The 21,924-nt window shown below is 34.7% G+C and overlaps 1 protein-coding gene across 1 annotated transcript in view; it reads right to left on the bottom strand.

Moving 5' to 3' along the window:
- Window positions 1-21,924, bottom strand: part of RYR2 (ryanodine receptor 2) — a 288,052-nt gene that overhangs the window by 19,214 nt on the left and 246,914 nt on the right. The window contains exons 86-98 of the mRNA XM_057379481.1: window positions 17,964-18,044; window positions 16,917-17,005; window positions 15,299-15,427; window positions 13,813-13,917; window positions 11,845-11,926; window positions 9,433-10,736; window positions 8,982-9,046; window positions 7,009-7,156; window positions 5,383-5,469; window positions 4,880-5,098; window positions 2,848-2,978; window positions 2,246-2,288; window positions 29-162 (exon numbers count right to left, since the gene is read on the bottom strand). Of these exons, the coding sequence (XP_057235464.1) occupies window positions 29-162; window positions 2,246-2,288; window positions 2,848-2,978; window positions 4,880-5,098; window positions 5,383-5,469; window positions 7,009-7,156; window positions 8,982-9,046; window positions 9,433-10,736; window positions 11,845-11,926; window positions 13,813-13,917; window positions 15,299-15,427; window positions 16,917-17,005; window positions 17,964-18,044 (2,617 nt within the window). The remainder of the gene's footprint in view (window positions 1-28; window positions 163-2,245; window positions 2,289-2,847; window positions 2,979-4,879; window positions 5,099-5,382; window positions 5,470-7,008; window positions 7,157-8,981; window positions 9,047-9,432; window positions 10,737-11,844; window positions 11,927-13,812; window positions 13,918-15,298; window positions 15,428-16,916; window positions 17,006-17,963; window positions 18,045-21,924) is intronic.

The raw sequence follows: 21,924 nt of genomic DNA, 5'->3' as shown, positions 1-21,924 counted from the left end.
CACAAACAAACTGGAGGCAAATGCTTACACAGCAGAAAAGGAGCTGTCCTTCTTTGGTTTCTTCTTTTCTCGAGCATCACTAAAATCAAGAGCAGCTTTGTCCATTCCTAGTAACTCACTGATCCTGTCACGGCCATAGAACTCACCATATTTATCCATAACCTAAAGTTAGAAGGAATATGCAAAAATATTCATCAGTTGGGTAGATCAGCTGTTATTTAACTTGGATCTGAAGAGGTTTAATATATGAGGAGCCTGAAAACAATGCTTCATGACTATGGATGATATGGTGATCACAAGATCTTGAACATAAGAGTTATGGCAAAAATATTATTTTTAGTGAATTCAAACTCTCCCGTATCTCTTTCTCCCAAAATTTAACATGTTTCATTAATATGTTTTCTGGAAATAAATATTTACTTGCTCTCATTCTCACTGAACACACAGCTCCTTCCTAAACATTATCTATCTCTTCTCATTTTAAAAAGAATAGTCAAAGAAATATAAAGTTTTCTGTAACAAGTTCATAACTCAGAGACTCCTGCAGGTGAGGTGGTATTTTGGCAGCTTTCTAATAGGAAATGCTTTAAATATTTATTGATATTTTTTCAGATTTTTAGAGACAAGCGTTTTTTTTTTAACAAGCCTGAAAACACTGCTTCATGACTATGGATTATTCGCTAGACTGGGGATTAAAATACAAATATACATGAAAGAAGATATTATTTGCAAAATAGTATATTTCAGTGCAGTTAAATCATACAGCACAGCTCCTCAGCCAAAGCTATAGGACCAAATCTTCCACACAATTTAAAAACATACCCCGTCTCATTTGATTTGAGCCCTCCTTGACCAACTAAATTGACAGAAGCAATGCAGAATTTTATTTTCTTTCTTGAGTACTCTGTAAAAGCTACTTCTTCTCCTTTGCTTAGACAGAAGATAGAAATCGGTATATAAGAACTTAAACTATGAAAGAACATTTTCTACAGCAAAATGAATACACTATTCAAAGGAAATTTTTGTCAGGTTCACCTAAGACTGTTACATGGCAGGAGAGTTGAGAGTATTAAAAAAGACATGTTTCCAAAAGCATAATACAAGACTGGCATTAAACTGGGAAGGCAAGGTAAATTTGATCCAACAATATGCACACTCTCTTTTTCAATTGTGACCAAACACACTAAAAAGATTATTATTGCTGTAAGCTTGTACAAACTAGGTTTATTTCTTAAGAGCATGCTGAAAAAAACATTTAAAATTGCATTTGTAAGAAATGAGCTTCTGCAGTCCCTGCTTAGAGAGAACTATTTTTGAGAGAAAGATCGCTAGCTTATGAGATAGAAGCTCACCTGCAGACCCACAAAGGAGCTCAGAGACACAATGGCTGGGGGAGAGTACAAAGAACACTTCGCCCATTTGGTCCCAGGGCCATCAGCCCATCAAAGGCCCATTTCCTCCAGCCTAGAGGACTACAGTGGTGGCCAGGATTCCAAACAACAGATTTGCTGTGAGTGGATTCTCTGCCTCGTCCCTCCCAGGCTGTCCTAGGACAGCCTCAGACCCAATGTCCAAATCTGAAACCCAATCAAGGTGAGTCGTTGGTAGTAACTCTCCAGATCACCGGTCTGCATCCCATAAATGGGATATTACTGGGTGTTACAGGGAGGAAGCAAAGATGGAGAAAGGGATGGATTCAGGCAACTTAGGGAGAAAATGAGTGGGAAGATAGAGAAGTAAGGGGCAAAAAAGGCCAGTGCATGTACATACCTTTCAGGTAGGCATAGTTGTCTGATTATGCCCTGAGACTAAATATCTCAATCTGTCCTGGATTATTATTAATTACTTTTTAACCTTCTATTGGACAAGGGACAACACTCTTTGCGTATGGAGGTGAACACATAAATACACACAAACAAAAAAAATTTACATAATTTGCATTATGCATACAAGGGCGCACAAAATTATTCACCTAATTTCATAAATGTATTTGAATTCCTGCTTTATATAAAAAGCTGTATGTATACTTCAAAAAGTTTGAAAGCACAACTATCCAAAGCACTCAGAAGTAGATGAAAAAATGAGGTAAGGAATTCCGTGTATTTTAAAATTGTAAATATAGAAATTTTCACCAAATCAAGATTATATTACAAAGAACTGTAGTCCAAATTCCTCCAAACATGAAAAGAAATATGCATTAAAATTTTATTTTAACTTCATATATCTTTTTAAAAACAAGCCTCACCTTTCTTTTCACAAATTTGTCCCAATAGTTATTTGGAAAAGACCTGAAAAACACAGATAAGCAAGATTCAATTTTAGACAAATATGTACTGGTTTTGTTTCTAAGAGTCTCTATGTGGTGGCTATCACCAGTTAGTCACTTGTGAGGCCACTGGAGGGAAAGTTGCCAAATGGTACTCAGTCTAGCATTTAAATGGGCATGAGAAGCACAGCAGACAATGCCTGCAGACAGAGTTCTAGGGCAGTTACATCCCACCACGCAGAGAGAAGGAATTTTAAATAGGTGATGGAAAGCACAGCTCACTCTTGAACTGAGAGCAGTGCACAGCCATCATCAGTATGCTTACCAAAATAAATTTATTATTTTTTTTTTTATGAAGCGAAAAAATTTTAAGGCAAAAATCTGGGAATGCATAAGATTAATAGCAAAAATGATAGTAAATATTAGCCTCAAAGATACCTGAAAATTTTACATATCCTTGCTAGAAGGATATCCCTAATAATTGTTTCTTTCAGACAGCAGGGGTGATAAGTATGCAATTGTGGAAGTAGAAGAACAATTACTTGTGAGGCTTTAACAAGACAGAGTAAGTAAAAACTCACTGTGTGTTGATTACAAGTCTATCCCACTGTCCCTTAATATCATCTTCTGATGGCTGCTCAGTAATATATAGCCCATCAAATTCCAATTTCCTTGCTACTTCCTTTTCTCTCTTAAAAATAACCAGTGGAACCTGCAGGTGAAAAAAATACACAAATTATTTAAAATGCACTGAAATATCTGCAGACTTTAAGAAAAGCTGGTTACTGTGAAAAATTAAGTATCAAAACTGAAGAAAACAAAAACAGTACTTAAAAAAATTTAAAGACTTAACAATTCCCCAGAACACAGAAAAGGTATTGGTAGACTAGGATCAGGTCATTCAGAACCATTAAACTACAGTGTACAGAGCAGTTGTAAAAAGATGGCCAATCCCCCCAAAGAGGGATCTTTCAAATAAGAACATTTTACAGTTCTGTGAAAGGATTAGAGGTAGTCAAGAGAAAGAAAGCTTAAATATATTTTTTTTAATTCTTAGAAATTCTTATTCCAAAATATTAACTTTGAATCACATGTTTGGATTTCATTTTGATACCCAGAAATGTTAGATGCTTCTTTTATTTGTTAAAAAAAAAATTGAGGTTTCACAGGGAGAAACAAAATTTTTCACTTCAGAGAGCAAACAAAGACTGTAAGTAAATAAGAAAAGAATTGTCAGCAGCTGAGACACCTAACCCGGTTTTACCTACAATTCTGTTTCATTAGCTGGATGATTTCAAAAGTACATTCCAAGAAGGCAGATGTAAACAGTGCTCGAAGCTGAGTGGGTTTTTCTAAGACATCTATTACTAAAAGAAAGTAAACTCTGCTCCTCCCTGGAACTATTTCACAAGTCCCACGAATGCACCCATCTTGCATTATCCACCTTGACTGKAATAGTAGTCAAGAGTAGACATGAGTATACTGAAAGAGTAATAATAAAAATCAAGGCTACTCAAGCAACATAGTGATATTTTTGTATTAGCTACAATAAAAAAAAAGTTCCAACACTATTTTCAGAAAGCTAAAAAAAGAAAAACATAATGGATTTCATGCTAAGCAATATCCAGAAGCAAACCTATCACAAACAGGCCCTCAGTTCAGAGATTCTGGATTTAAAAATCTGCAAAATAGCGACTGAAACCATATTTGGACCATATTTTGGTTTCAGAATTGGAAAGGAAACAATTCATTAGGATAAATATTGGTAAAAATCTTTTCCCCTTCTAGTCAGAAAAGAAATATAGTTAAAAAAAAAAGGCAGCATAGAAAGTCACAGTCCAAAAAACCAAAAACATATGGGGTAGGAGAAGAAAACATTTCAAACCCCATAAATCTAAGCTTTCATGCTGCATGGCAACCAATGCAACAAGAAAATGTTTTAGTATTTATTGACTTGCAGGGACACTTAAGGTAGAGATGAAAATCGACACTTAAGGCAGTAATATGATGAATATTTCCTTGAAATACAAATGCAGATTGTGCCTTTTAGCACAGAATAAATTATTAGCCATTAAAAGAGGAAAAGAAAAAATATTAAGGACCATAAAAAACCTTAATAAAGACATTATAAGGACAAATCAGAAGCTGTACTGGGTCATATAAAAAGTCCAGTTAACTTAGCACTATCCTGACAGAAATGTGTAAAAAATCGGGGAAGTACATCTCAGATATTTATGATATTTGTTTTTCTTAAAACCATGATCAGCATTTTGGCATGATGATGATGAAAGTGGCATCTTTAATTTTCACCTTTCATCTTTAATTTCCCTAATAGAGATCTTCCCCAAGATATTCCTTTAAAAGACGTTTAGGCTCCTGCCAAAACACTACCAACAGAGTGTGTTTATGAAAAGCAGGCATTGGGTACAGTCACAATATACACCAGCAGTATCCAAAATGCTGCACACTTTCTGTGTACAATACACTAGCAAAATAGTATTTCTTTACACGGTGCCCCAACCTGCTTAAGCAGGTTGATTTTGTTCTGATTTACACCACTGAACAGATAAAAAAGTTTAGACCTAAAAAAAAAGGAGTTAATTTTTTTCTTACTTTCAGACAATAATACCCTATGATGCAGAAGAATGAGATGACTGTGTGTAGGATGGCCAAAATCCTCAGTGTGGGTTCCATGTAGCCACTGCTTTCTTCCAGCACATAATGTACTGCAACGACCCTCTCATCATCGCTTTCCAGGATGTTCAACTTGGTACTTTCACCATCAGATACCACAGGAAGCTCCTTTTCTTCTGTCACAGCAGATGTGGAGACCTGTTTAAAACACTTAATATTGCAGCTGTGTTCCTTTGGCAGGAGCTTTACAATACTACAAGATAAGTGGTATAGCTAAGAAGACTGATACCAAGAACAATACAACTGTAAAGAAAGAAGTTTTTTGCACAAAAATGTTCAAAAATAATACCTCAGCAAAACCTTTATCTTATTACACCAGGTAGTTAATCTGTTTGTCTAGGCAGTTTTACCATAGCATTTTGTCTAAAATACCCAATGTTTTCCAGCATGCAACTTGGAAAGTATTATTTTGAGAAATTTACCTTATAGAAAAGTAGGATAAAGTTGATGGCAAAAGCAACAAATAGTGCCAACATCCTCATGTTGTAAAAGTTTCGTGCAAAATAATTCTGAAAAGAGAAGAGAACATAAATATATTTTGCCTAACAAAGATTCAACCATCATTGGTAAGTGGCTGCTGAAAGGGGTTTTTTTTTGTATTTTCTTTCCCCTGTGGAACTTTTTAATAGCATTCTAAATATTAAAAAAACAACAAAACCAACAAACATTTTGAGTGATGTACAAGTTCTCTCCTACTCTACATGTTCAACAATGAATAAAGGATCTTCCATTTTCCTCCGTGCATAAAGGATGAAGGATTTCTAATTGCCTCTTATGTCTTTTTCATTGCCTACTCAATACACTTGGAGACAACAGACATCACAATGTAAGAGTAATGTGGTAATAATATAGAAGTGTCTATCTTCCCTCTAACTCAATATTCATACACATGGCAAGCTGTTACTTTTACCAAAAAAATAAAAAAAAAACTCTGCACATGAGTTTATTTTAAATATCTATTCCAAAATCAACCACGCTTTTACCAGGTCAGCAAAAATTCATGTGTGATTCATGTGTACCATGAATACAAAGCTCTTCTGATAATATGATGCCATCAAAAGGACTGCGGAAATGTACCTTTTACCTTCCTGATAATTCACAAGCCTTTACAGCACACATTTTGAATGCTTCAACTCTCTCCATAGCAATTCCTCAATTTTTTAGCCCTAATCATAGATGACTATTAGTGAAATATAAAATGAGACTATTAGAAAAAAAATTAAGCTAAATTTGCATGATTTCAATGTGATAAGCCTATAAATGTATCTCAGTTCAAAAGTCAAATTTAAACAATTTCTTAATAGCATTTTCACTGCAGTTCTGTACTTTTGCTATGTTATTCATGTTAGAGGTAGGCCATCCCTACACAATGATATATTAGACACATAGCAAAAGTATATTTCCTTTTGCTTTGAATTTTACCCTAGTCTCAGAGAATATGAATGGAATATCCTAGCTAATAAAAGCATGGATTTAAAACAGTTCTGGTGCAAATATTATCAGATACTTTACTGAGAGACTCTCAGATGCAGTTTTCATTAATTATTATTTTCTACACATTTTGGAAAGCTTGACAAATAGACACTTGCTATTTGACAAAAGAAAAACCAACAAAGGTGTAACATATTTTTTTATTTGTTTCAGGTTAAGCACTGTATCTTAGTTGATTTTTTTTATAAGAGAGCTTTTAGTTTCCCAAAGTTGTCTCTCAGGGAAGGAAAAATCCTACAGGCTCACTAGCTGTTGTAAAAATTCAGGAATTTTACTCCCAGAAAAATCCATGCAATGGATGTTTCCAATGATGCACAGGCTTCTCTGAAGGCTTGGGACAGTAACTGCCTTCCTAAAAAGTAGTATCTTGTATTCTAAGTTATTTGTGTGTTTCTTTTCTCTAACATTCCCATTAAACATTTGCTTCCTGTCTTTTTTATGGACAATGGTGGACAGAAAAATCTCTTCCAACAGATGCTGTTTATCTTTACTTTGGTAGAATACGGTGGTACATATCTCTGCCGACAGCTAAACACATAAGCCAGAGAATAGCTTACAAGAAGCTTCTGCTGGTATGCAATGATATTCTTCCAGAAAACTGATTCCTGGACTTCTGGTTCTCCATATCGGTGTGTATGTAGTTGTCTTAATTTCTGTTTCCCTTTGTCTTCTTTGGTTTTCTCTTCTTTTTCTCCATCTTCTCCTCTTAGGATATAAATGAAGGCAAAATAATATGTCAAATTAATACAACTGCTAAATTAAAATCACACCCTGAAATAGGCTGTTGCATCTTTTAATGAGGCTCAAGTAGCTGTGACTCATGCAGTTCATGCACATGACAAATATTAAATGTCGAAAGTGCTGGTGAGGGTGACAGTCTGGTTAAGGCTACAGATAAACTTACTGCTTTGGCACCTTGAAGTGGGAATGCTAGTTGGTAGAGGCAGGTCACCAAAAATCTACCTACGTTTTTATCAGAGGTTCTTCTTCTTAACTGTGCAGCAAATACTTGCAGTGACAGAACGTCTGTAAGCTGACAGCTCCATGTCTGCCTGAGTGCCTACCTGTCTAAGTGCTCCCCTCCAACCCTGTGCACTTGAACTATCTGGTTCCCAAAGGTTGCAGAAAACTTTGATTCTTCTTACACCTACAAATCAAACCTGAGGTTTTAAATTCCGCATTTCTGCCCACCTGGTGAACTCATAAGTACCCACTCCAGGAGGAGATGGAAGTAAGACTATATCAGCATCTGGTGTGTGAGTATCACCATGCTGATGTTTCGTTAGAGGAAGTCAGAGTTCGTGGGCTGCCTTCTCCAAACACATGATCCGTGAATTATCCCGGAAGTTTATTCAACCTGTCAGCATGATAGATCACAGGATCACAGAAGTCCATTTGAAACCAAAGCAGAGTGAGAGGCAACTTCTAAGTWACATTATTAATTTCTCTGTACCGATCTACAAACAGAATAACTGATGTCTAAAGCCGCTCCTCTTCCTAGAAGACATTTGACAAACTTTCACTTGAAAGTTTGTCATGTTAGGAGTAGCTCCAGGGCAGCTAATAGTGCCATAATAACTGCACTCCTCACAGAGAATACAGATATTACTGCAACTCACACAGCAAAACAGAGCGATAAACAGTGACGTGACCTTCAAAAGTCAGCAAGACTTTCATTCATTAAGTTATACTGGGTGAGTCAGAAATTTGCTGTACTGATTAGGAAGAAGAGTTTTTGTCACAGCCAAGTGTTTGTCAGCCCAAAAGAGCAATAATAATAAGAGTTTGAGACTAGAATCCTCTTGGAGTTTTGACAGTGATAAATCAGCTACAGAAACTGTACACAAAAATGTAAATGTATCAGGAACCATAAAATAAAGGGATGGATAACCATGATTTTCACTGATTGAAACCAAGCACTATATTTTGCTTTCCACTATTTTTATTCTGAGCTAATGGCATTAACATTTTATTTTAACATGTCCTAARAGGGTTTAAATCACCATAGATTAAATCCTAACACTTACTCTTCATAAAGATGTGAGAGTACCCTGTAATTCATTAAAATTATACTGGAATGTTAAGGTTTTGCAAAATGCAAGCAAGTCAAATATATCATAGCAAATGGGAGGGGTAAAACAGATTCAGTGTCTAACACTGATGGATAGAAGGTCTCTGGAACTCAGGTGCTCTTACAAAGTTTCCAAGAGTTTTTCTTCTAGCTTTCAGATTTGCCAAGAAAAAAATTATTCAATCAAGCACATTCTAAAGGAAATTAAATGGAAATTAAAAAGGATGCTTGTAGGAAGAGGGAAATTCATAGAATCAGAGTGGTACTTATTACATGGCATTGCCTTGCAAATGTGCAGAGATGAGGAAGATTGTTTAAAAAAAACAACAAAAACCCAACCTAATTGGAATGCGAATGGACAGAAAATTAAAGGCAAAGAAGTACAAATCAACCTGGGTTTCTTTTTTCAGTGAAACAAACCACTTTTTTTGAGAGATCAGAGCTTAAAGTAATACATACTCAGCTTTTTCAGGTTCTGATTTTGTTTCTTCTTTCTCTTCCTTTTCATCTTCTTTCACCTTCTCCTACAGAAAATCAGGTTTTAAAACTGCATCTAAACACTATTATACAGTACAGAGCTAGTTAAAAGAATACCCAGAATGCAGAATATCAGGTTCTTTTGTTTTTTGTTAAAGAACTTAAAACCTGAGAAAAGATGATAATTCGATTTACATTAACAAAGACAGTCAATTTAACATTGAATTAAAAGCAATCCAAAACACCATATACTTAGAAAAGGCTGAGGAAATTCAAGTGTATGACATCAGAAAGAGTAAACATCATTAGTTATATCGTGTTCCTTTAAAAAAAGTCAGAAAACTCAGAAAAACAAAGATGCAGATTTTATTTTAGGACTATATTTAATATATGAAAGAGAGAAGTATATATCAGGAAAACAAAATAAAATTACCTGGATTTTTTCCTGAACCTCAGGCATTGGGGTTACRGAGGGAGTGCTCAGTAAATCACTCAAACCAGCATTTGGATTGTGAGGGATTAATTTATACTGTCCACCTTCTCGTTTCAAATCCAAACCAAATATATCTGAGAGGAGATCATTCTCTTCTGATAAAGTCTGCAGATCTGTCAAGTCTTCTGCAGGCAGTGGAGCTTCTGTTGGCTTCCTCTCTCCTTCTTCTTCTTCCCCACGCACCTCATCCTGAGTGGGATCTGGCATATTAGCCAACAGTTCAGCCACCTTGATTTTCTTGGCTCCTTCTACCAGGCTTCCTCCAAGGAGCAAACTGCATATGATGCGGAAAAAGCCCCGGACAACATTACAAGCAAAATGTAGCAAGCCCATCAAAATGCTCCAGTAGGAAGAAAACAAAGCCATGACCATGTCCTTCATGGTCATTTTTTTCACCTTTTTCATTTGTTTCTTCAGGCTCTTCATGCTGAGCATTTTCATAAGAATCATTAAATTATACTTGAGAGCTACTAATGCTGACTTCATGGTCACGAGAGAGAAGAAACCCATTCTAGGATCTTCTTCCTCAGGATTATATTTCTCACTTTCCTCTTTACTAGCTGACCTTTCATTCAGATCCGACTCAGAGATCTGGGCAGCCAGTTGCATTTCAAAGATGGTATCCTCACAAAAGTTAACAAAAAGCTCCATCTTTTCCTTCTCCCCACCTTCATTTACAACATCAAATATAAACTGTCTCTTTGACTCTTTCACCTGAGGTTTTTCCCACTGAGTCCGACTTGACTCACTTATTTCAAAATAAACTCGCTCAATGCGCTTTGCGCTGCCCATGATTTCTATACGCCCAAGGAAAGGCTGGAAGTAATTCAGCACACTCTCTGACAGCTCAAGGAACGTTTGCAAGCGGGTGTCATGGGGCATGTGTTCTGACAGGTTGGTCAGGAGAACAGCAACATTGAAACCAATGTCTTTTGCAGGCTCGTGAAATCGTTTTACAAACTCCTCGTAGTCCAAAGTCTCATTCTCATCTGTTTCAGCACATGACAGCAGAAACTCCGTTTCAGACTGAGTGTAGTGCTTATGGCTTTCCATTGCCCTGTGAAAATCCCTCTTCGAAATTATCCCTTTACCATCAGGGTCATATTCTTTGAATGCATCAGAGGAAGTCAAATCTTTCAATTTCAAGAACATATCAAAAAACTTTAGAATCATCTCCACATTGTTCGATGATTCCACAAGCATGTCGACCATCTGCTTTCCAATGGTTCCATTCACAACATTACCTGGACATGAGGACACGATATTAGAAATAATGATGTCAGCAAATGTTTTGGCAAAGAAAAGTGTATTATAACGATTAGTGAAATAATCAAAGAGCAAGAATGATAAACTCTTGGATAAAACACTCACATGAGAAAGTTAGCTATGAAATCTGAAATCTTTTGCTGCTGGCTCTGCCCTAAGACTTTGAAAAAATGTGACTAAGTATTTGCCAATACGGAAAGSAAGAATTAACAAGGCCTCTACAGATCATACATTTAATATAGTACTAAAAGTGGGGTAGTAGATCATAAATTTCCCAATAGTACAACACAGACAGAACTACAGCCATATTATGCAGATGAGCAGCTCAGGAGGTTCCTCATGGAGCACAGCCTGCAATACTAAGAACTCACCTTTTCTCTTAGTAACCTATGAGCAAAACAGTAGCAGTGGCAATGCATGCTACACTACAGTCTATGCTGCATTTACTGTCCTCCCGGTCCTCACAAGAAAAGGTCGTTGGATACCGGTAAGACACAAGGAAGAAAATATCTTTGGATCATCTATGTGTATATCTGGTTGGTCTAGCACTGGAAGCACTAATACAACACCATAGTATCTAAAGCAATAGTAAGAGTATTTCTTGACAATAAACACATTCTCTGAGGAATCATAACTTCAGGACCTTGAACATAGTCACTAGATTTATCAAGCCTGTTCTTTAAGACTAAGATCACTACCAATATAAATGCAATATGTTAATTGCATTATATTAATATGTAAATAAAATGACTGCTAAATGGCTTTTTCTCTAGAACACAGGATTTCAACTTAAATAGTAAAAACCTTTTCATCTAACTTAAAAGATAAGTCAAGTTCATGGAAATGAAGTAAAACTTCTGTTAGCCCTGGATTTTATACAGTTCTGATATTCAGAATTAATATACCCACATCAACTACACTACCTAAATCTCCCATTCACTTTCAGACCTGAAAGCTCTTGTCACAACTGAGACATGAAAATTAAAAACCCAAAGGAAAATAGAGCCGTATTTCTCAAATTACGAAAGTCACAGAAGTAAAAACTTTGCTAAAACAACTGAGAAAGAGGATTTCAAACTTTTTTACCTTCCAGCATAGACAGCAACATGACAACCATATCTTTCTGAAGATCCATTAACTCCTTCAGCAATTCAATTTGACTGGAATCCTAAATAACAAACATAGTAGATAAATAAAAATGATATGTTGATTTCTTTGACATTTATTTACGTGCATGCATATTCCACCTTTAAAAAAGAGACTTAGAAATTATGATGCTAGAAGTGTCAAAAATGGTAATACAGGGAAAATATATATCTAATTGCTTAATTCCTTACAGTATATTTACACCATCATCTGTTAAAAACGGTAATTTAATAAAGACAAAACTGAACATGATAAAAAATTTAAAGCAAAACCTGGGTATGTCAATCAATAACATGATTCAAAATGAGTGATTTCATTACAGGCCACTGAACTTTCTTGAGGGAAAAATTAAAGTTGGAATAAAATGTTAGAATATTTATTCCTAAAGTTTCATTAGTAAATCCTTAGGCATACATGAAATGGATACTTTCAGCCACTTTTTATCTCATTGGGTGTATTAAGTTTACTGCGTCACTTGACTGGAGTCTATCTGGATAGATTTAATCACCTATTAATTTCCTCAGCGATACACTGTTGCATCATGCCATTTGGTAATAAATATTGAGCACTGCTGGACTTCAGTGAGTGGTACCAGAAACTCAAGGTATTTTATCACTGTGGCAGGATGCTTTGCCCTGATAAAGCCTTTCTGCCTGGTCTGCAGCCCGGTCAGGAGACAAAGCATCGCAAGCTTCCTGTGGTAAGCTACCTGTGGCACCACAGTGGTATTTTACAGCTGAATATGCTAAAAGTTCAGCTTGGCTTACACCTTCAAGCACACATCTGTCCCTTTGAAGTAAGAATTGACAGATCACCTGCTATACTGACCTAAAGGCATATGACTGCCAGCCAGCTGCTTCATGCTATAAAAATCCAGTCCACTCTCATACAGTTAGATTTTTCCAAAAACTTGAATTATATGGAGTTTCTCTCATGGATTTGGGATGCGTCTCTGCAGTTACTTTCCAGGGATTTAGAGAAAAAACAAGTACTCCACAAAATGGAGAGAGGTGAGATTCCTCAACCTCTATATAATGTTTCTTTTGCTAGCTTGCATATAATTGCTTTAACAGAATTGCTTTCACATAACATACTTTGACATTTAATGTTGCAGTTGATGAGTGTTTTTAGATCCCAATAATGAAATCTAAAATCTCAAAGTCTCTGAGCACTATTTCTTAACAACAACTAACACTTTCATAAGCACATGATATTTTTCTCTGAAAATGTCAAATTATGTAAAAAAATTAGAATCACTGCAATCAGTTAAAAAGTGTAATTCTTTTAAAGATTTAAGAAATTTAAAAATGCACTGTTTAAGGATAGGATTCCTCATACCTAATTTTCACACCCTAAAGAACTGTCTGTGCCAGTCCCCTTCACAATTTCTACAGCTTATGAAATGATTACTCACATCCTAAAGAACTTCACCCATTAAAAGGTCTGACTACTTAACTAAGAGTGAAAAAGGCTTAGATGCAGATGTGTTGAACCAGAGTTCAACAATGATGAGGTAGGTTCAAGGCAGGAGCCATCAATGAACATGATGAGTCCTGCGTAAAAGGAAACTGCAGAAAACACTTCTGGTGTTTTGCAAAAACACTTCTGGTACGAAAGACCAGAACTGAGAATTCTTTCTGAATATCAGTGATATGCTTGGTTTGCAGCTTGATCTAAACTGCTTTGTACCTGCAGCCAGTAATCCAATTACAAGCCTACTATCTATACCCACTACAGTTTTGTAATTTACTCCTTCATTTTTATTGTATTCTACCATCTGTTTTTTACTTTTCCTCATATTTTTCCTACTAACTGTTGCTATTAATGACTCAAACATATTAACATGTTTGTTGCTCTTTTACAAAAATGCTAGTGACTTATAAAGGAAAAAGTAAAGCAAAAAGATACCTGAGACAGCTTCATCTGCATGTGGGCAAACACATGAAGAAAACCAACTACAGCATCCCACAATCTGCTGTGTGCCAGGCTTTGCTGATTCCCAGTACACGGCCCCTATTGTTCAGGCAAAAAAAAAAAAAAAAAAAAAAACAAACAAAAAAAAAAAAAACAACCAACCAAAGTTTGTTTGCAAGAAATTCAACAAAAACAGGAAGATAAGACATTAAGTGCATAGCTTGGGGCTGTCCTGTAGAAACTGCTATGAAAAGCTAAACATGTCTAGAATTAAGTATTGAATAACACCACTCACTGTAAGCAATGCCTACTCCTAATAACAACTCTGCCTGTTTCAGCCAAGTCTCAGTATACTAATTCAGAACCCCAAAGTGTACATCTCCTGGCAAATTTAAACAATAAATGCTCAAGAGTTATAAACTTTCAAGCTGTTTCTTTCCTTTGTAGTCCTGTAACTTAGGAACAACCTCATAGAATGTTAATGCAAAATTGACATAAGGATTTAGAGAATCAGTCTCTTGATTTTATTCCCCCAGCATATTGTAGAGCACAGTGCTAAAAATATTTAAAGAAAATTCTTACTTCTGAAAAACAGGAACACAAAAGCTTTTGAAGGACTACAAATAACATATATATACATATCCTTTTGAAGTATAACAAATATAATATGTATATATTAAATATATGTATTAGAAGTTGCCTCTTCTAATTTTTATTCAATCCTATTCTATCACATTTCATCCTCATGAACTATAACATATTATTTTCATCTGAATGAAAGCAATATAACAGACACCTAATAGTCTCATGAGATTATGTATGTTTATTATATGCAAAATCAAATTTTAATATTGTCAACTGATTTACACAAGCAAATAATGCAGAACTAAATGACACTGAATTCTTTAGATATCCTGGAAGAACTGCTACATTTTTATTTTGACAGAATTGATCCCAATGTCATTTATTGCTAAGTCCACCTTAAGCGCATCTCTACAATTTTCAAATATAAAGTGGGAATTAATTTCAAACATAGCATTGATGCTTTAAAGAATCCTAATTCATGACAAAAAATACTATAGAATATTATATTGACTAAATAGCAACTATGATCAGCACTGAAATTAGTTTCTCAGTGGATTAAAAGTAAAGGCATTAAAGTGGGTAACACTGCTGCAATCTAATCAAAATTAAAACCAAATCAAAACTCTACTGTGTTACATAGATGATTATTTATTAATAATTGCAAATTTTAATAAATTGATAAGATTTAAAAATAGTGGTAATGACAGGTATATACATCTTTCAATATTTTCCTATATGCTTATTTCCTACATAAACAAATGCACTAAAATAACATTGAAGAATAAATGCAACTGTACTATTTTTCTAATGTTATATCTAGTTACTTTATATCTTCATGCCAAATGTATGATGAATCTTCTTTCCAGTTCATAAAATTCTAATGAAATTAATTTACCTGGATGTACTCCGTGAGAGTATTGAAAACTTGTTTTGCAACCTGGATGGCTTTGGAAAAATTTCGTTGTCCTTGTTCATCAATAACATCCTTCCCAGAATAATACCAATAAAAATCACTAATGGATTCCTAATGAAGAAACAGTTGTGAGAAGCACAAAGAAATTGTGTCAGCAAACTGGATCTAACTGGATATTCATCAATATAAGAAAAACAACATTAAGACAGCATTGTAGTTCTAAAAATTATTTTGTTTATAATGACTTCAAATGAACCACCCAGTGATTCTCAAATACACCTTCAAGAATTGTAGTTTCATCTTAAGGGAATCAATAGGAAAACAAATACAAGGAAAGAAATAAATACCACACAGCAAACCCAAAAATAAAATAAATTAAAAATTAGATGAGTTGATATCTGCTCTTAGAAATACAACCTCCTGCATTCTGAAAAGGAGTTCTCAGAAGTGCTGCCATGCTACACACTGTTCATAAAGCAATGCCTTTTTATGCTGCATGCTTGACACCTAGTCAATAGTAGGAGCAAATGTTGCTTTGTGTGCAGGATTCCTCACTCCATCTTTCCCAAAGGAAAGCTTATTAAAGTTTCAACAAAGTAAGCAACGGAATGAAAATCATTGTATTGTCTCTACAGAATGCGTAAAGATAGAAAGCGATGCTAATAGCAGCAGCAGCAGTGGAAACAAATAGAGAAAAAGAATTTTCAAAACCTGGAATTCTCAAAGCAAACACATGAATGGCTAAAGGGAATTTAACTAGATAAATAACTAAAAAAACCAAAACCACTCCAAAATATCACACATAGTGATTTTCAGAAAGAGAATTATAGGTTAAAATTATGAACATTTATAATAATAAATAAACAAATAAATATTTAATAAATATTTAAGTAAATAAATAATAAAATAATTTTATTTATAATTTAAATAAAATAGGTTTTCGCACTATTCACCATCTCCAATCTGAACAAAGGTAGATTGTTTTCATTACTTTCTACAGGTTGTGACAATGACATGTTTTTATATTAAAAAGACTTGGAAGATAATTCAAAATAGATAATTGAAAGGGTTTTTAATCTAGCCTTCTCTGGATCTTTTTCTTCCTTTTGCCTCTTTTCCCCCTCCTTAAAAAATCACTGTTCTTATGCTTCACTCCGTGTCAGCCCATGGCCATTCGAGTCACAGAGTGGCCAGTGTTCAGCCTGAATCAGAATGCAGGTGAAAAAACAGCTGGCTGAATCTGAACTTGTGCAATACAAAATGCTCGTCACTCACAGGGTAGTTTCAGCCACCAGCTGGCTGCCTGCACTCAGGGTCACCTGGAGCATGCACCTCCTCCTGCTGCTCTCCTTGGGCAGCAGACTCCTCTGCATTCCTGCTATGAAGGCTGAAACCAAGCCATTATGTTACCTTTGACTCTCCCAATACAAAGTAACAATTCTTAAAGAACTACAACCATCAGAGAATTTCACCCTTTCTCATCAGCTTGGGCTACAATAACCGAATAAATATGATGAGAAATAAATGTGCTCCTCTAATAAAATTTTCATAGAAGCAAGTCATTATTTTCATCTACTTACTTAGTATACAGGTTACTTACCTGAACTCGTAATAAGTAATCCACAGTAGAAATTATAATATTAACAGTTGTGTTGTTACCAGTTTGAGTTCTCAGGTAATTCTGAAAGTCTAAAAATTCAAATAAAAGCTTAATTTAAATTTACTTAGATAGTAAAACCATTTCTGAAAATTAATTCTTATTTAAGATTATCTAGAAAATATTATCTTACAGACATGGATTGGTTTGTTTTTTCTTTTTATTTTTTTTTTTTATCAACAAACCATTGCTAGAGTTTTAATATCCTATTGCAAAGATCACATACCAGTGAACTTCTGAAGCCAAAAGCTTGTTTGTGTATCTCCCCTTCTCCCCTTTAAAACTTAAATTGATCTTATTTTAATCTACTCATGACTAGAACCACATCAATATCAATGTAATTATTAACTTAGAATAAATTTGATTATGCAAAATTAAATCACATAATTATACAAATCCTGATAACTAAGTCAAAAATATGTCTAAAGCCTAAAAAGGAAAACGATCCCTTTTCTGTTTTGTTTATTTCCAAAGAATGACAGAGAGAACACAGGGAAATGTACTTAATGATAAAAGTGCACTTAAATCCACATTTTTCATGTGTTCTTGTATATTTAAAAGATATGCTCCTTCTTCAAGAAAGGTATTGCGCACGTTGTAACCCCATATAATTCTAATTAGTGGGAAACAGTGTGCAGCAGAAAACATACACATGCCAAAGGACAATAAATATAACTTCCTGTTAAATTTTCCTCTGAATCTTCCATGTCTAGAAGTCATGTACATTTTCCTATGTAAATTTAACTTTCCTAGTAGGTCAAGATCCAAAACGCATCATATGGAAAACCATTGTCTTATCTACAAAGTCAAGGCTGTTAAAAAAAACTGGAAACTTAATTCCACTTAAAAATTTTCCCTTCGTGTACAGTCCAGCAGCTACTCCACCCTTCACAGTATTTTATGAAGGCTGCCAAACCTTCAACAAGTACAAGCTTTTATTGTCAGTTACCGTCACCTTCACTTCACTGCCTGGCAGCCTGCCCAACAAACCTGAATTGTGTCCTTCACAAAGCAACTGAAGGAAGCGGAAGAGGTCACAGGTGAACTCATCATCCTGCATCACCTTTTCTCCTGCAGAAAGGCCAGATAGAAGCAGGTTATTACAGTCTGCCAAGTAACACCCCACAGTCCCTGAAGAAAATTTCCATAATTAATACTAAGAGAGAAGGGAGAGACCGGAAATTTATAACCACCAATCTATCTGAGGCACCTGTGACTTGTGCTTGGCAGATAGCTATTTGGTTATATAGAAAAAAAAAATAAATTAGAGAACTTAACTTTTGATTTATAAATATGGCAGCATGAGCTTGGCAACATTTTACAAATAACCCCCAATTTACATTCTTGCTTGACTTCACTGGGCGTGTATGCTGTGTCACATACAAAAGTTAAGTTTGGATCAATTTAGTTCCCATTGATCACAAAAGAAGATACTTAAAATACGGAACAAAATTTAATCAAACAGTCATGAAAATTACCCCTCAAATAAACTATTAGATTCTAAAATATTCTAAAATAACCCATGAAACTTACAGCTATGTGCTGTATGTGCAAGAACCATTTTAGACTGAAATATTTGAGGATTTAGTACCTGTCTAAATTGGTTGGAGGTTGTTTCCTTTGAAAAAATAAGGCAGTAAATTTACAATGAATTAAGGCCAAATGACAAAATGCTTCACCAAATGAGGCCTTTCAGTTCTTTTTTTGTGCAAACAATGAATCTCCAAATGAATAAAGCTTCAAACTCTTTTTCCCGCCCAGGAAATAGTATAATCCAAAGCCCTCAATTAACACATCATTATTTCAAGTCCATCAATTCATACAGTTAACTTTGTACAGGGACATGTGAAGAGAAGAAATAAYCATTCACCTAGGAAAACAATCACAACTGAGGAAAATGTAGAACAGCTGACAAAAGGACACAGAAGGACAACACTACAAGTGTTAAAACAATAAAGGCCACCTAAAAAAAGTAAGAAAATTCCCAGAACCTTGGGAAAGTACTTTGAATATGTATGCAAAGATCGAAAAACTTCTACTTTTAAAAAATATACATAATTTGAATATATACCAAGTGCTACTTGCAAACAAGAAAAGGAAGTATAAAAATATAGGCAAACTACAAAAGAGATTGGAAGAATTTTTCTTTGAGGGGAGATAATTTAGGCTCTACAAAGACAATTTCTTTAGTGGGTGAACAGACCAGAAAAGTGAGTAAAGGCATTAATTTTTTTTTAAAAAAGTTTGTAGATACATTAATTAAATTAACAATTACTTCCATACTGTTTTATTGTTAGATAACTCTAATTATAATATCCACATTTAGAGATTACTGTATCATTATGATTAGATTATAACTGTTTATGTTGGATTTGGCTATGATCAAGTTAATTTTCTTCATAATACCTAGCTGATTTGTAAACAGTGTAAACAGTACAATTTGGAATATAAATGATTAGAATTTTAACTTTACATAAAGTCATAAGCAATTATAATTTCAAGATAATGGAGTTGTCAGTCCACTATATGAACTAGGGATTTCAAAATAAGAATCTTCAGTACACTAGGAATAGGAAGCAAAAGTATTTTGAAAATTAATACAAATATTTTAAAGCAAAAAAATTCACACAAAAAATTTCACACAAGACAATGTTCAGTATTAAGGGCATATATCACTAAAGTATATGCCAGTATAATTTCTTGTAACACAGGGAACAGAGTTTTCCCTCCTAACTCTAGACATGGATGTAGGGCAGTCACAAGTAATATCCAATTGTTTCTTCAGGAATGAGTCAAATACTATAAATGACTGAAAACCCATTCAGCTAATTAAACAATGAAAAAGAAATGCCTGTTTCTGTCAGTGCTGATTAACGTTTTACATGCAATATATGCCCAAGAAGGCAAAAAAAGGAGGTGGCTGTGCTCTTAAAAGTATTTTGTTCAACGCTGCATGCAAGTTCAGCCCTGCAAGATGATTTCTTATGCTGCTGGCAAAAGGCCATAGTATAGAATATTTCTCAGGAACAGTTACTTTTTTTTTTTAATTTACCTGAACTGCTGTCATGCTTAAAGCTACACATGGAGTCACACGCTTTGTTGAACTAGATGCAAAAATAAGCATTACAGAAAGCCAAATATTTGGTTAAGCCTCTGTCACACATATAATGCACGTAGCTCGACTGCTGCAATGGCAATGATTTTAGAAACTAATTTACCAAGACACTGGCTTGGAAAAATCAAGTCTGTGAAAGGCCTAACCATCGATTTGTTGCCTATTAAGGCACCACAGAATCAAAGCCATGTGTGTGAAAAGACTACAGAGTAAGTTACAGTTTATTATTTTTGACCTCTATTTTTCTTACTTTCTTAGGATGTAAGATACTCCAGAACAAGAAGGAACAAAGGTCTCAAAATGGTTTACAGAGCCTGGTTTTTAGTACACTTACTGGAATTCTGGAATTTTTATTAAATAAATTCCATTTTTAATATTGGAAGGGCTTGGAAAGGTCTTTCAATTAGTTCCACTGTAAATAAATCACAACATAACACAAGTTATTGCAAAAATCTTCAAAATCAGAAGGTGTTTAGTATATCATTTTACAAAAGCTGAAAGACCTGTTCCTTTTATAAATATTTTACATACTTCTAAATGAAGCAAAAAAACCCAAAACATTTCAAACCATCTGGCCACACTAAGATTTATAATATCCTGGTTTCCAATTTTTACACCAAGTCAAAACCAGAACTAATGTTTTTATTGACAGGAATTTTAATTTCAGATTGTGATTACTGACTGCAAGTGGTGACTCACTGGCACCTACAAAACAGAAGTGCAGATCCATTTCTTTCTATAAAATCCATGAGAGTAACCTTTGTTGCTGCGCACACAAATTCCTGCCAGCTCACACGAAGATTTTGAAGGATAATGTACTTACAAACATACACACTACATATAGCATGATTCAGGTCGTTACGAGGAAACATTCTTTAATTTCTGTTAATATTCTGGCAAATATTTCCTCAGATGTTAAAATGCCATTGCTCACGCCGTATGCAAATGATATGGCTATAGACACAAAGGCTTTAAGCCTGTAACTTTTGCAAAACTGGCACTTTTTGTTTGTGATATACAGGAACAGAAGTATTGTGTGGAAACAAAAATAAAATTCAATGAAAAATTAAATACATGAGGGTTTTTCATTGAAAGTGCATGTGTCAAATTTCAATAATTCTCTCCCTCTTTCTCGATTTTATTTTTTAAATCCTCACTGTAGGATTCAAACATAAAAATATCACTGTAGAAAATTCTGAAGATAAGGGAACAACATGTGCTTTGGTAGCTCAACTAAGTATGTAAGAAGGAACTTAATGTTTCCAGACAATCACAGTAAAGGAATAGTAGAACTTACTGTCAAAGAAGAAAGAAATTGACAGTGAACTGACAACACCAAGGGTGGAAAACCAAATTTGTTCAAAATCAAAAGTAGAGTGAAAATTTTGTAACATCTCCCCCAAGAGAAACAGAAAAAAATTATTCCAAAGAAAAAGCTTTCCCAGACTTTTTTCCACATAGCAGATAGATTTCCTTCCACTTCTTATATTTAACTTACAACTTAAGTAAATTATGTGCGTTTTAGTTTAAGGAATCAGGTGGAAAATTTTGATTTCATTTTGTGCTGAAATGGGTCACAGACTTCTGAAATGTTTTATAATCACAAACACTGCTGTTTGTAACTAGAATATGTTTACAATTTTACATGCAATGTCTTCACTTCTTCAGAATGATGAGAAAGAGTCCCTTGAGACCATTCTGAAACTAAATGCATGCTAAAGATTTCCTGTTGACAAGGATTAGCTAGGTATGGCAATTATACATAAACCACTTTTAGGAACCCTGTTTGAGCTTCAGCCTCTAGATATATATTTACAGGGTTCACAGAATCAGAGA

Source organism: Malurus melanocephalus, unplaced genomic scaffold (assembly GCF_030028575.1).
Source record: "Malurus melanocephalus ecotype Western Australia unplaced genomic scaffold, MMel_1.1 scaffold_408, whole genome shotgun sequence".
NCBI classification, from domain to species: domain Eukaryota; kingdom Metazoa; phylum Chordata; class Aves; order Passeriformes; family Maluridae; genus Malurus; species Malurus melanocephalus.
This window is presented reverse-complemented; position numbering and strand designations above follow the sequence as displayed.